Source organism: Streptopelia decaocto (genome assembly GCF_964273445.1).
Source record: "Streptopelia decaocto genome assembly, chromosome: 12".
Classification (NCBI taxonomy): domain Eukaryota; kingdom Metazoa; phylum Chordata; class Aves; order Columbiformes; family Columbidae; genus Streptopelia; species Streptopelia decaocto.
Genome location: NC_138667.1, coordinates 8,365,308 through 8,381,914, shown reverse-complemented (window position 1 = coordinate 8,381,914; position 16,607 = coordinate 8,365,308). Strand labels below are relative to the sequence as shown.

The window sequence follows — 16,607 nt, the reverse complement described above, 5'->3', positions numbered from 1 at the left end:
ATAAATCTTCGTTAAGGCATAAAGTTAAAACTACTGAACCTATCCCTTCTCCTCCTAAGAATATAATCTTCTGCTTGTTGAACACGTTTTTCAAAAGCTTAGCCACAAGACACTTGTTGCCTATGGAAGAAAGTAAAATATTTCACAAGCCAAGGACAAAGGAGTCAATGGTGCACCCAAGGGCTGCCCCCACCTGGCCATCTCCTCAGTGTGGACACACTGCACAGGAGACTTGCTCTTTTCTGAGAAATTTGGCAGAATTTACCGCTAATAATTTTGAATAGTGAGAATCAGTTCGAGAGCTCCAAAAGAAGAATGAAACCACTTGGAAATTTTTACTATGATGAATAAAAGTTAGAAACAGCCTTTGTGTATTTAAAACTCTACAAGAAATAACTTGGTGGCTTATTTCAGAAGGAAGAGGAGGAAGACAACATGCAAACGTACAGGTTTTGGTCTACAATTGATTTACTTTTCCATACGTTACTGCTGTACTGCTGGGAGTGAACACATAGTACCTGAGTCTGCAAGAGGTATTTGAAAATCTCCAAATAAATACAAAGTTCTGCATGATTTACCCACATATATGCATACATAGGTTTACTGAATAACACCAATGGTATATTTACAGTTGTCCACACGATCACACAGCTAAAGGGTCTTAACGTGTAAAATATGGCGTTCAAGTACATGTAGGGCTGGGAGAGAAATGTTTCCCTGCATAGAAATTGCTTTGCTTTTATTCCTTAAAAAGAGTTTTAGAGTCTTCCCTATTCCAAATCAGGATATTTCTGTAAACAGAATAGCTGTAAAAAACAAACAAAAAAAACACCCCCCAAAAAACCCAACACAAACCTCCCCTGAAATCCAAAACCAGCCCCACAAAACAAAACAAAACAAGCGTTGATTCAAAATTTTCTTAGAAGTTCAAATTAAAGAACAGTTGTAGTGCAATGTACATTGGGAAAGAAAAAGCCATGGCGGGTGGGGGCAGAAGACTGTTTCATTCCATTTCAACAACTTCAAAACATTTTCCCTACAACTGTTTTTGAAAAGGAAAAATTTTGGAAACAAAACTTTTACTGCCAGGAATGGCAGTTTTGCCAAGTCAACACTTTCCAATGAAATAACACTTCATGGAAAAATGCCCTTCCAGGCCTACCTGTAAGGGCAATTTTGTGCATAAAATGGCCCATGTTTCCTCCCTTCTGCTGAAGCTGCGCAGACTCGATGCAAATGCGCGCTGGCCCACAGCGATCGGCTTTGAGTGTTTGTATCTAGAACCAGCTCTTGCTTCATGCAAGGAGAGCAGAGATGTACCCACAGACTTCCCAGACTTCACATTTCAGGTGTATTTTCTCCCGGTTTTACTTGAGGGATTTTGAGGTTCAGATCAGTCTTCAAGTCGGGAAGAAAGCAGCACGTCCTTATGAGAGACATGAGCACCGTCTCCCACCATCTAGTTGTGCAGAGACTTTGAACCAATACTTTAACTAACTAAATTCCCAAATCCTGGATCCGATTACTCATTCACCCTTCAGGAACACCCCAGTATGTATCAATCTTTACAAAAAGAAACACAAAGCCCCAGAGGAGTGCTGTGTGGCCGTACCCCATCCCGCTCACACAGCACCAGCTGGCAGCAAGAGGGGAAGCAAAACCTCCCAGGTTCCCTGCGAAAATTCATGTTAGTTCACAAACGTTCACTTAAACGAGTTGAAGTGCACTCTCACTGGGACATATCACATTGAAAAAATAAGCTAACGTGACATTAAACCTGATTTTTGCCTTTAGCGTGGAGAGAGAACTGTATCTGAGACGTGTGGGCTGGCTGTCAGGACCAGCCACAACAGCTAGTGCTGCAAAGCCTTCCTTCCACCTCGCACTCGGAGAAGGCTGCAAATCCCACATGAGGTTGTATTAAAATGTGTTTTTCTTTTCATACGCCATCTCCATGGGTAGGTGCACATGGGTCTTCAATGCTGTGCTTGCCTTCCAGTTGCACAAGAAACTACCAATGCTCGTGTGCAGGAATAAGCATGACAGGACATGGTGGGATGGGATGGAACTTGGGAGAGGCTGGAGTGGAGATGGGTACGGCCATGCTGGGACCGACACGTCCCCACGGAGGCTGCTGGTGTGGGCTTCCTGGCCTCATGGTAGTAACAGAAGAATAAATTGGTTTTTAAAAGTAACCTCTCCCACACTGGCAGCGCTCAGGTGACTGTCACTGCAGCCACTCCATCCCTGGAACACATCTGCTGTTCCCCGGCCGCAGCCATGGAGGTGATTCCCACAGGGCCAGATGGCTGCTGGAGTCACTAACATGGGTCAGATGGAGCCATTTGACTCAATTAGTCCTTGGTTTGTTCAGCTGGACTGACAGTGGCAGAAACGCTCCCCAGGTACCTGGTGTTCACGTTTGAGGCTGAGGAAGAGATGACAGCGGGGATGACCGTGCCACCACGGGAAGCTCACGCTGCCGCCAGAGACATGAAGCACGAGGAAAGGCTGGGGTTTAGCACAGCCTCCCCGGCCCGCAGACTCCCCGGGGTGGGAATTACTGTGTTTATGCTGTGTATAACAAAATAAACTAAACCAAGCCCAGAGGCAGAGCCCTGGTGGGACCTACCGCCTGCCCTCAGCATCTCCCCAGGGTGGAGATCAGGAGGCAGCAGTAGTGGTTCACACCCACATTTTGGTCAGTGCTTTCTGAAGCACATGCAGCCAGGCTTGCCCCACTTCCAAACAGTCTAAATAGTTATATTTTCTTTTCCTAAAAGTGCTTTTAAATCATTTTTTTTATGGTATGGTGTCTTTCTATGGTAGAGAGCAGTTGTCTCAGCATGCTTTCAAGGATGATGAATTCTTAGTTTAGAGAAACAGAGCTGTTGGATTAATTTTTTAAAAAAATTATATTAATCCAACACAGCAAGAGAAAAAAGTAAAATTCGGCCTTGGTTTAAATCAACAAGAGGATGCGATTGAAAAGGGACAGAATGACCTCTAAAAGGTGTCTCTGTTTCTTTTTAAGAGACATAGTTTCAAAGTTTCAATATAAAGCAGAAAAAGTTTTTCAACATAACCATTTCAACAATTGCCAGAAAAAAACATTCCCTTTGGCAGGGCTGAGAACAGCGTTGAGCCTTCTGGCTCTACAACAACATTTGTCTCAAGGTTGTAAAGCTATAACCATGCAGGGTCCCTGGGGATGGACACTATCATGCTACGCAAACAAAGTTTTATTCACATTTATCAGCTGTAGCAAAGGAACAAGGACCTGGTTTATGTGTGGTCAGGTTCTCAAACAAATATGGAAATATATATTCAAGCTATCTATGAAAACAAACATCTGGCAGCTTGGCCAAAACCAATATACACAGGATGTCTGCTCTCTGCTTTTCTATCTGCAATCCAGTGGAACAATCTGGGGAGGTTGCATTGCATTAAACGGATTTTCCTCCACAATCACAGAAAAATTCAAAGAAGATCATAAGTTATTATTAATTATTTTTTTTTAAGTTTATAATGCTTGTTTTCCTGCTGGTCCTGTGTTGATTCCCTGGCAGCTTCCCACTTTGTCTGAGGGATGCTCAAGAAGCACTTGCGGATGTGCTGCAGCACAAGAGCAACCATCGCTTTTCAGAGCTCTCACATGGAACAGGGAGAAGGCAGCGAAGGTCACGGCCATGCTCGAGCTCACAGCTACCTCCTAAATTTTTGTATGGGCTAAAGACACACCTTGGAAAAAATTTACATAAATGCCTGCATATTAATCCCAAATTCATTGGCTGACCTCACCAGGTGCCGTTGGCTGAATGCTGTACTCTCCTCTAAGTGCTTTAAAGAGCACAGTGATATTTAAAAAACAATAAACAAATAAAAAGAATCAAAGCTACCTGGTGGCTACTCCCACAGCCCAGCTGGAGGAAAAGGGGTTTAATGAAGCTGGTTGGGGTCCATCACCACCCCCATGAGTGCATCATCCAATCCTTGGCCATAAGTAACCTCTGATGCTTCAAGAGCAAAAATATCTCAAAAAACACATGGTGCACTGTGAAATACCATCAGTGGAAGAGAGAAGGGAAATACCTGCCTGCCTTCCATCGACATCAGTCCACAGCCCAAACCCCCTAATTTCCTTTCCCCAGAGTTAAAAAAATCATTCAAATTATTGGTTAAGTTAGGCTGCCCTTTTTTAAAACCCAGCTGCCTATCTGCTATAGCAACAGGCAGCACAGAACAGCCTCCTCGCTAAATAAATTCTACCTGGTCCCTATTCATTCTCTCAATGTTCAATAACCTAAGAGCTGAGGTGTGTGAAATATCACCTGCTGCTTTCCAACATGCAGAGGCAGCTGCAAATTCCATGTGGCTTTTGAGGTACATCCTTGTGTGACTGTTTGCCTTGGGAAGAGCAAAACTGACCGTGTGTCTACCCTCTCCAACAGCACTAGGAACCAAACAGCAGAATGCAAACAGCACTTCCCAGCTGAAGGGGATTGGTGCTTTCCCATTTCACAAGCCAGGAAAAACAAAACAAACAAAAACAAACAAAAGAAAACCACACACACACAAGAAAAAATACAAGCGAAAAACCCCACAACAACAACAAAAACCCCAAACCACCAGATAACAAAATTACAGAAGCATTTAATTAGAATACATAACTAGCTTAAATAAAAATTCCCAGTGACACCAGTCTGCGGTTTCACCTGGTCGAAGGGCACCACGAGCACTCAGGGGACGTGCCCACGGCTGGTGGCTGAGGTTTGGTTTATCCCCAGCTCTGAAATGTGGACACCAAACAGCACAAGCGTAGGACCCGCAGGCAACGTATAGACATGTCCATAGGCTGGGAAGCAGCAGCGCGCAGCTCTCACCTAGCACAGCTGCTGAGCTTCTATATTTTTGTGCTAATTCACACTGTTGGATGGGGTAAAAAATGGGTCTGAATGCTACAAGGGAGAAACGGAAGGACTAATAAATATGCAGCAACAGTGGGTGTTTTGAGGTTTTTTTTTGTTTGAGTTTTGTTCTGGTGAAGGTTTTTTTAATTTTTTTTTTTTTTTAGGGTTTGGTTTTATTTGGGGGATTTTATGAAAACCTTTATATCCATCACGCAGGGATGCGGGAAGCCCCTGCTCCACAGCCCAGGTGAAGGTGACCAGCACCATTATTGAAGGGTTACCACGCAGCCCAATGACGCCCGTGGGGCGCCCAGTGACGTGGCTGGGGCCAGGCGATGCTTACCGGGTTCTCCGCGCCGGCCGGGCTTCCCCCGCCTCCCCGGAGGGCCTGTGGAAAGCAGAGAGCACAGGGTTAGCGACATCCCACACCTTTCCCTTCGGATCCAGAGCGCCTCGTGTCTTACCCCCTTTCCCAACAACTGAGAAAACAGCAGGCTGTACATCTTAAATACCACTTTTTTTTTTTTTTTCCCCCCAGAACGCATCATTTTGGTGGAAAAGCTGAGGCCAGGTTCCTAAGCAAGCTGGGCAGCAGGTTTGGAAGTTACTAGCATTGCCCATGCAGCAGAGGGAACCAGGTCCTAAATGCTCCAAAATTCTGGAAAAATCTTCACAGAGTGGCTGGCAGTCCTGTGCACTCCATGCCCACTGCACATGGATGTTAGAGGCTTGCAAATCGCAATGTTTAAAGTATTAAAAAGGGAAACAGAAACTTTTTGCTACTAATCATTATCTGAGTCAGAAAATGTTTTTGTGCAGACTGCTAACACTGCCTACATCTCATTATATATTTATAATTTCAGGTATGAAACTTGCTTGTATTCTTATTCTTCTAGATAGCAATGGCTCAGTGGTCGATAAAATACCACAAATGACAAAATACTGTTAATCAAGAAAATAAGGCACTTAATACAAACACACATGGGTGCAGAACACTGCTCTGGCACATACTGAGTAGCCAGGTCCCTGACAAAGCTGTCACACCACGTCCCTCGTGCTGCAGGCTCTGGGCTGGCGCTGGCAGCTGCTCCTGCGGCTCACATCTGCCAGATGGGGACACAAAAGCCACTCTTTGTAGCCTTCTGCAGCAAGTCAGCCAGCTCTAGGGGAGCATTTGCTGGGTGACAGCAATGTTAACAACAAAAAGCAAGAGCTCACTTTTTATTTGTGAAATTACACTGCTTCCTCTCCTTTCTACTGCTTTATTTTTTTCTTCTTAGCTTTAAGGCTAAAAGACAATAAACAAAGATCATTAAATACTTCGGCACTCCTACCAAGATTTCCTTCTACATAAACATCTCTGTGCCCAAATGTGTAATTGCATCTCCAGCCATGGCCTGGAGTTTTTCTCTTTGAAGTCTGGACAAACTGTGCAGTGCTGCCTCCGCCCAGCTCATCTGTCCCTCACCAGGGCTGCAGCGGCTGCTCCAAACCCCACGGGCTCCTCTCGCTATGGGGGTGGCAACTTCCAGCCCAGCGTGCCCTCACAAGGGCTTGGGAGAAAACATCCATGGGCGAGAAAGAAAATAGAAAGGGCATATCTTCAGCTTCTTAATTCTTGACATCAGGTAAATTATTGCACTGCATCAGACCAGGAAGAACACTTACTCCCTCCATCCTTAATCCAAGGAGGGTAGCCACGACTGATGAAGCACCTTTTCCTACATCAGAGACCGGACACAACCAAGTAATTAAAGCTAATCTACCTGTACCACCCTTTTGGCTAATTGTGGTGGTCTGAGCCCCAGGCAGAGCCTGAGCCCCCACAGCCTGAAACTTCAGCCTTGCTTAATCCTTCTGTATCTGGAGATAGACTCCTCCTGGATGCATTTAATCCATAATGATTTTACTTCTTCTCTTCTGCTAGCAGGGATGAGAAAGCCCGGGGTTTCTCAGGAGAAGGAAATGTCCTAATGAAGCTGTAGGAGAGGAAGGCAAAGGTTTTAAACAAGTGACTAATGAGCTGGTAGTGATGTTTTTAGGCAATTTAGAGGAGCACTGATATTGAAAGGTGAATGCTGGAGCTCCCAACTAAAGCTTAGGTCAGAGACTTAACTGAGAACGTGAGAAAACTGTGAGAAACTGAAGATTCTGCTTAAAAAAAAATTACTAAAATCAGTATTACATTTATTTTTAATTTAAGGGATTTCTTAATTCTTCATTCCAAAAGGGAAAACTTCACTATTGCCTACATTGGTACAAGTTTCCCAGAGAGATAGTAGATGCCCCATCCCTGGAGACATCCCAGGCCAGGCCAGACTGGGCTCTGAGCAACCTGATCTGCGTGAAGATGCCCCTGCTTGTTGCAGGGGGGTTGGACTGGATGAGCTTTGAAGGTCCCTTCCAACCCAAACTGTTCTAGGATTATATGATCTTTTAATTCTTTCCTTAGTCTTCAAGAAAATCTGTAAGATGGGTGTAGCACATGAATTTACAAGTATAGCATGCTTGTGGAAACCATGAGATAAACCAAAGTTGAGAGAAAAAAAAAATCCACTATCTTCTGTTTTACTTGCTGTTTAGATAAAAATAGATAAGAAAGATAACAGATAAGAAAGCAATTTGGTGGAAAAAAGAAGTAGTATTTTGGAAACATCTAGAATCCTGCTGTCATAATGGAATATGGAAACATCTCTGAGGAAAGTAAATATTTGTGGGGATTAAAAGGAAGAACATCCCATCCAGTATGCAGTTTGGGCAAGACTTGCAAGTCACAGTCCTGTGGTGCAGATGTGGGTGAGTAGAAGGACAGAGACCTCTCTGCTCCCCAGGGAGAGGACACGCAGAGTCACCCTAGAGTCATCTGCAACCTCGTCCTGTGCAGATGGGACTAAGTCCGTGGTCTACATGATTGGAAATGATTATTTTAGCCATTTCTGTGCCTGTGCTGAGGGGTCAGCTTTGGATACTGCTAAAAGAGCTGGGCATAAAGTAAATCCATATTACACCTCTCATTTCCAACGCCTTTAAGAGACTACAAAGGGAATTAAGGAGGCCTGGGAATTTGTTTGAAGATAAATGTTCACTGTAAACTGTTACCTAATGACTCCATCTCCTAAGACCTTGCAGCTTGATGCATGTTCAATATAATTAAGATTTATGTTACATTAATGTCAATTGGGTAATAGCTGAGCCTTTTCTGCTAAGCATGCCAGCTCTCCTGTATCAGTTCTGGGAGTTCTTTATTTACATTGTTCTGAAAGACAGTTTTGGAGAGGAGAATGAATACAAAGCATAAAACAGTCTATTTTTAAACAACTTGTCACGTTCAAGCTAAACAGCCCTAATCCAGGGCATAAAATGCAATTTCTGACAACACCGTTAAGCTTTCCAGTGAGATGATAGATTTAGTAACCCAAAGACAAAGGCAGGGAAAGAAACATATTGCTCTTTGGAAGCATTATAAGGAAGAGCTGATGGGTGCATCTAAAGAACAGCTACTCAGGAACAAGGTAAAAAGTTCACAGTAAATAGACTCAATTGACTTCGCGGTTCTGCAGGGTAGCAGCCACTTATGTCACCTACTGTGGGTGAGTAAAAATCAACAACGTTTTATAGTTCATTTAAGATATTGTTAAGAGCAAAAACCAAGTACTTGTCCACAGTGCAGTAAATTACCTTGTTTGAACTAATTTTCCCATTGCAAATTGGATAACCGCAAATCAGGCTGCTCTATGAACTCTGTAATCCATCAATACCAGCAAAACAGGTCTATGGCACTACATGTGCTTCACATCTTTTTATCCCTCATAATTAAATCAAATCTGGTCCTTGACCCATGATCCCAGGCTTGGGAGGCTACAGTGCTGGCTCATGACAATTCAGTTCAAGAGGCACATTGCTGCCTGCCTCACTGCTGGGCATAACAGGTTAAATCCATGTTCATCAAGAATAAGGTGAATCTAAAACGCCATCAAGACAGACAGTCTGACACTACAACACAGCAAAACGTCACTGAAGACAGCCAATGCTTTTAAAATGTTTATCCAGTGAAGTACTTTGTTACCCAAGAACTTGTGGCACCAGGCTTGTGCTATCTTTCCACTTTCATTTCTCAGATACATCACCCTTTTCCACTGAGAACATACACACAAATATATTAACCATAAATCTGCACCCATCTCTTGATTCAAGCCTAAGGCTCTCAGGGACTTTTTTGGCGTACATTGATACAAAGAACAAATTAAGAACAACATTCAAGCAAAAACCTTGGCCAAGTGAAATGAAGACCTATCTTATGGGCTATATTTAAATCAGAGGACTTTTTCCCTCACAAGCATGACACAGCGAGCTGATTGCCTTGTGACCTCTTAATAATAAATGTCGAGCTTACTTTCTAGATGAACTCACATCTAACTCATCATGCTCTAACATGGGATTAAGTTCTACACCATTTTGGAGGGCCTACCTGCTCACATGCTTGCGTTTGTTTGTTTGGGGTTTTGGGGGGGTTTTGTTGTTGTTGTTTTTCATTTGTGAGCTTGAAATGGTTTTGATTCTGTTTCCCCTTCTTCCCCTTCGGCACTTTTCAAGTTGCCTTCAAAATATCAGTGTTTTTTCAGCTAAAAATAAGCCATCAAGAAGAGTAGCTTGAACAAATTGGTTGGTTCAGCCACTCTCAAAAAAAGTGTTGTTCTTTTTTTCATATGGCTTCACTTAGAAGGAAGGCGATCTTCGCAGCAGCGTGCTGCAGGGTCTGGTATTGAGCACAAGGAAACCGCGGCCCCGGCCTCGCTGGCTGTTCCCGCACCAAGGCCAATTTACTCTCTTGTTCCCTGGGGAAAAGGTTTATGGTTCATGGGCAGAAGTCAGATTCTGCGATGCTTGCTCAGCTGATACTCATCAGCTACTCAAGTCAGGCCATGGGCTCTGAGAACACAGATCTAAGATTAAACAGTTTTGGGTCACAACACTTTGCATGAAATGTTTTGGCTTTGGATTCCAAAGACACAAACATTCAAAGTAAATACCAGATGCAGATTGGAAACATGCAGTACCTACAGTCTACAGAAGTTTTCCAAATAAAATTAAAGAAAAAAAAACAAGATTCATTTCAAATTTGGCCCAAGTGCCCCAAAAGATCCCTGAAATCCTGGGCTATGTTTAATGTTACTAGAAAAACCACCCAAAAAGCATCCTCTGGTTGCTAGCTGAGAAAAGCTCCTTGCAGTTCAATACGTGACCCCATTTCTCTCAAAGATACAGAACAAGCAATATATTTCTTTTCCTTCTTGCCACTCCACGCAGCCTTTCTGAGCAAAGATACACACAAGCATCTTCCTCACAACATGGCAGGGAGCTGCACTCAACCCTGGGGAAGAAAACTCCTGCTCTAGAAACCAAACAGGAATATTGCTGCTATTACTGGAATAATAAAGGCGCAACATTTAAGATACGTTTTGGCTAACGCACCTCAGCACTAAAGGTTTACCATCACAAACTCTCCTTCACCTACAGCTGAGCTAAAAATGAGGAATATCCAGGGAGAGGACGGGATGGGATGCACAGGTGGGAGGCAGAGTCTTAAACCCTCCCAGCAAGATGGGGCAGAGCAAAACCAAGTCCCAAATCCAACATCCACCAGCATTGACGAAGCCTACACACAAAGTTTAATAGCTCAAAGCAGCACAGCTCTTCAAGACCAGAAGCAAATTTGGAGTGGTTAAGCATTTTCCTTAATTGTTGCTAACGGAAGCCCTTCTTCCCTTGGGTAGAGTAAAAGAAAAGTATAAAATACATTCACACTCATTCAAAGAGTGAAATGATATACACACACATACTGAAACCACTCGAAGTGCTGATTATGCTCCATTTAAAACAACTGAGATGGTGCTGCTCAGTACTCTGGATTTCCCCACACACACTCCCTTAAATAATTCCCCCCCACCTAGAGACAGCTTCTTCAAACAGTCAAGTGCACACAGCTCTTTTGTTTAGTCACCAGGGCACGAAGATAAACTGAATTTGAGATATAAATTAAGAAGTGACTGGAATAAAGCCACAATTGCACTTAAATCAAACATGGGATTTTTTCTCCCCTCTTGTTATGGCTGGTCTGACTCGGGCCATTATCCAGATAATATGCTGGCACAGCTGCAGCACAGCGCTGGGCAGGAGCAGATGTATCCAGTATACCCCCCCTCTATTTTTAAAACAAGATGAATATTTTGGCAGCTGTGGGGGCTGCTATATGCACGGTAGAAAGGTTTCTGTGGCAGATTTCAGTTTCCCACATCTGCACCGAGACAGCTGCTTCAGGACGAGCCCTGAACTGAGATGGTAACTTTGAGAGTCTTTCAGAAAATCTAAGTGTCTACCATAAACATACACACATATTTGGTTTCGTGTGTCTTTATGAGAACAGTGACCACCTCTGTGCACCATGCCGATATGCTCCTACACACTAAAAACACCAAGAAAGGTTAAGAAAGCACAAGCAAGTCACAGTCTCTTCTTTTTGGAGACTTACTGGTTAGGCAAGTCAGGTACAGTTTCATGAACATGGAAAATGAACAGAGACTCCTGTTCCTGCTTTGGATACAAGCTAGAAAACCATGTGGTGATAGACTGAGGTGAACAGAAGCAATGCCAAACTCACACTGGAGTCCTCCGGTAGCATTTGACTAAAATTCATCACTCTTACAGTATCCTCAGCACTAGGTAACTTAAAGCATCACTGCCTGGAACAGATGAGGAAACAGATACCCTCAAAATCCACTTTCTTAGCAAGCATTTATAAATTAGGCTTTTCCCCCTGCTCAAATGATTGCTAACACAAAGCCACCTCTGGGAAGAAGCAAGAAGTCACCAGCAACCAAGGTGCATGGAGTTATTCGGCAGCTGGAACGGAGCGTTGCTCTACTGCAGTCACTATGTTTGCCCCTATGGAACACCAGCCTGCTTACAAACACAAGCAGCAAATGCACATGTTGGCAACGCCTGAGATAGTTGTGTATTTCTTACAGAAACACAATAATTTTCTTCTTTCCAAGAACTGTAAGACACTTCTGTAAGGTAAGCAAGATAACAAAGCACTTATTGCTTCCTTTGGCTTTCAGTTACAATCTCACATTTAAACAAGTTTGACATGTTGGATTACAAAATCTCTCGTGAAACATTCAGATCTGACACAAAGTACTTGGGTTTTGATGAATTGCATTTTTGGAGCACGGAAGTACTCAAAGTTAATGTGTATTATCTACAATCAGAATTAGCCATTCCAGAGCCAGGATCCCACAGGAAAAAAGTAATTATTTGTCCTTTTCAGCATCATTCAGTATGCAAAGACTGCAAGAGAAGAGAAATCAGCAATTCAAGACTTTGAGAGCAGCTAAATAATGTGGTTTCTCGTATATCCAGAAAAGATCCCAGTAACTATAGAGAAGTGTATACATTAGAGACTTTAAGCAAACAATCACATACTTTGTATTTAAATGTTATTCTTGCACGAACACATTTGTGGATGTAGTCTATGGTTAATGCCCATTTTGGCAGGATTTTCCACTCTCTTTGTTTCTCAGCTTCCTAAAAAGGAGTGTGCAAGCTGCCATGTGCAAACCATAAAGCATCTGAGGGACAGGGCCAAGCTCATCATAAGTGCAAGCCCACAGTGATCATGCTAAATATCACCAACAGATTTTGCTTCCATGTTGCAAATCAAGTTTAACATATAAATCTAAGTTTTCGTGTTTTGAAACTCATCCAACACTGCACTATTACATGTCACAATTTCAGCATCTTTAAAAAAGCTGTTAACTTCTTCCTCCTGCGGTCTCAAAAGAAACATTTTATTTTTTTTCAATTCTCTCTCCCTCCCAAGTTTTCTGCATGCAGAAGGCATTTCCTCCACCTCTTTAAAAACTACCTTGTTTTCTACACGTTGTCCCACAAGCAACATCCTTTTTATAAAGAGATATCAGGAATAGCCTGTCAAATAAATATGAAGTCAGCTTCTGGAGCCGTTTCTCTTTCCATTATCAGCATTAACCCTGGACCGGGGATTCACAATGCCATATGCTTCAAAAAAGAGAGTGAAAGCACATCTTAGTGAAACAAAACCCAAACAGCAAAATCCCTTCTGGGCAGAATATATACAGACAGAAAGTGCCATAGCGAGGGATATTTCCTTCTGCACAACGGTACCAGCACACTCATATCCCAGCAGATGCTGCAGATCAAGGAAAACAGGAGAATACAACATTAGGGGTTTAATTTTTGCCCCAAACCAACTACGGCAGCCATTTGGTGTTTGTGTGCTCCCAGCCAAGTTCAGCATAAACAAACAACAACGACTGATTTTGGAAAACTAATGGTATTATGCTGGTTTTGCTCTCAAAAGCCTGCAGTCTCCAGTAAGCACAACAGGCAATGAGCCTGAAATTTAAGGCTACACAAACCAAAAAATTAATCATGTCATTTTATCACCAGTGTCACACAAATAAGTGTCTAAACTATGGATATTAACAAGTTTGTTTCAAAATAATTTTACCCAATATAAAATACCCAGCAAAACCACCGCACTGTCTTCAACAGCTAAGTGATGAAAGATGGACACAGGTGATCCTTCCCCAAACACCCCAAATGAAACTGCGTTTAAATATCCTATGAAAAGTCCATGTAAGAAAGCAGACCATCTGCAAGCAGCCAGTTGCTAGGACAATTAAAAAAGAGACAAGAAACTCCTTTCTTGTATAACAGTGTGACCCTTCTCCTGGCATAGCTGTTGGAGGGGCCCCTGGAGCACGGATGCTTCAGGACGCTGCACCTCACCCAGCACCACGCGGGATCAAGGAACATGCAGTTACCTGTGAAGTCAGGCAGCCACGGCTGATGGTTTCACGAGAGGATTTTACAAGATAAACCATGTTGCAGCACAGACTAGTACAGCAGATGATTACTGACTGCATGTTATTCAATTTACTGTTTGTCAGTCATAACACACACAAGACAAATGATCTTTTTGACAATGTAATTTTAAGGAGATGTGCTTAATCCATCAAGAACTCTGCTCTCCCAGTAAATGGGTCAGTGGAACAATGCTGAGAGAGGCACACTGAGCAGTACTGCTAAAATGCCACTGAGCACACAGGAAAGAGCTATTATTGACATCATTATGACCTTGCAGAGATGGGGAATTGTCCAAGGACAGTGGCAACAGATGCAAAATGATGCTGTTCATCATCAGAAAACAGCTCCCAAATGGCCATTGGTGGGATGGAAGAGCAAAGAGAAGAAACACAGGTAACATCACCATGGGAACTGAGTGAATGATTAAACATATTTGGGATACAGACCAGGTGACTTCAGGAATTTTTCCCATTTTCTGTGCATACAAGTTTTTATGCTGTCCTTATTACAATAATGCATCTAAACTCTGAAAAACTGTGGTTATTTTTTTTAGATAGAAAAAAGCTCAATAACAATGTAAACTTCTAAATAAAACATGCTTCAAACATCCTCATTTTTAGTTTATATGAAAATAAACTATTTTTAGAACAAGCATGTAAATCCTCTGTTTTGCTCTGTGATGAATAAGGCTGTGGTTGCTCTGAGATTTCTCTGGGTACCAGCTGAGGCAGTCACTGTCACAGGACAGGACACGGCATATCTTGGCCAATAGGTTTTTCTCCTCCCCTTTGCTTACACATTGGCAATAAATCTTACAGGACCTTAAGCTCTAAGTGTGCACTTACAGCACAATTCAAATTCTTTGGAAATTAAAACCTTTTGTGAAAGCACAAGTGCACAACAGCGTATTTGAGAGAGATCCAGTCCATGCCTAAGCGGGTTGTTGGAAATATTCTGCCTTTTCCATGGTTAGAGAAGTTCCCTTCTTGGTAATTTGACTTTCTTTTCCTCAAGCACGAAAATAATTGATTTAGGTTTAAACACCACTGTGTGGTTTTTTAGTTATTTTAAACATTCCTCCCATCTTCCCAATAATGCACAAGTGTGGTGCTATGGAGGAGGAATTGGAAAACTGAAATTCAACTACCCCACCTATACCAGCTTCTGGTTATCTCCTGCATTTAGGAGCATCCAAAGTCATTAGAAACCTCTGCTTAAGTCACTTGCGGATATCTATCTTGTCCCAAATTAAGCTCTTCCCTGGGGACTGTGGAAGCTTTTGTTCCAAAAGGCTTAATCACACCTAATGCTCCACCAGCTCTGGATGTGGAGAGAAAACAAGATCTGAGGAAAAAAAGAACAAAATAAATCAAAAGGCAATTACATTAATGGCCAAAAAAGAGAGTCTTCAGGTATATTAAGATATACCCATACATCATGCTGAACTAGCCTTCACAAGGAGGTATTTTCCTACTTGAGATGTATCTTGGAGGACTGAAGGTGAGAAGTAGAGTCTCAACCTCACAGAGGTTTCCCACATCAGGGCCGAAATTATAATGGAAAAAAATGTCAAATAAAATTATTTCACTCCTAGTGCAGCAGAAACAATGTACTTTGTTCTCACAAATTGGGACCAGGTAGGTTGGCACAAGGTCTTTGGCAAAGAAACAATTTAGCCTCAAATTTGAGACCAGAGCAACAGCATTAGATCACTTACTCAGACTTAAGTTGTGAGCAGCTGTTTGGCTTTTATTTCACACAAAAGCTTATACTCTAAAAGGAATTCCTGGCCTGTATTCAAATGCTATATTTGCTCGTAAGCAGTGTTTCTCATTTCAGTCCTGATAACACAATGAAATCAGCGATGAAAAATTTTTACAGAAGAGACAGAGAGGCAAAAAAAAAGTCTTTCATTTTTAAAGACTTTGGGTTTTTGCTGTGTGTTGAAATGCAACATTTACATCTTGAGTTTTCACCATGCCGAAGATTTAATCACCAAACTGCTCCTCATTTTAATTGAGAATATAATTAAAGATCCAATCACCTTCTCTCCCTGACAACCCCGGGCAAGCACCAGATTTCCTCTGTTTGCTTTCCCGTCCACTTCAGACCCTTCCAAAAAAGGAATATATGATCTTTTTACGGAAAATATAGTTTCCATTATACAGACACAACCAGCACATGCTACAGTCATATTCACTCCATAGAAAGAATATAGTGATTCCTGTAGCAAGTGCGAATGATCAAAACAATACAATAATTTTTACTGCTGTGTATCTGACCTGCACCGCACAGCTTCCAGCAGAAACACACTGAGGCAGTTGCAGTTAAAATTGCTCGCTGAGCTCTGAGTGGCCACACTTAAGAATTCTGATAAATAAAAGCAATTAATGACTACATTCTGAGCAGCATTTTTGTCTCTTTTTAAAGAATTAGGCTTCCAGCCATAATGCTAATCCGTGTCAAGTCTGAATCCAATTAACAAGCAGAAGCATGACAGTTAACATAAAGGCATTGATTAAAAAAATAAAAATTAAAAATAAAATCAAAGAGCACAATTACTTTCCGGCTGGACACAAGCAACAATTGCACAAGCCTCTGGGCAACCCCATAAAATACAAAATGCCACCCCAGAGATTAATTACAAATGCCAGCAGATGGCAAATCAACTCAGATCTAATCATGCCCAGCGCCAGGTGACTGTGCGCAGAGATCGGGTCAGGGTGATGGGGAGCTCACTCCAGGCTGAGACCGTGGGTCCCAGTGCATGGTTGGCAATGACACTGGGTA

The 16,607-nt window shown here is 42.4% G+C and overlaps 1 protein-coding gene across 1 annotated transcript in view; it reads right to left on the bottom strand.

The window, feature by feature from the left end:
* Nucleotides 1-16,607, bottom strand: part of LOC309445291 (uncharacterized protein) — a gene marked incomplete at its 5' end in the record, with an annotated part of 182,578 nt that overhangs the window by 45,090 nt on the left and 120,881 nt on the right. Inside the window, 1 exon segment of the mRNA XM_082063921.1 lies at nucleotides 5,254-5,298. Within this exon segment, the coding sequence (XP_081920047.1) occupies nucleotides 5,254-5,298 (45 nt within the window).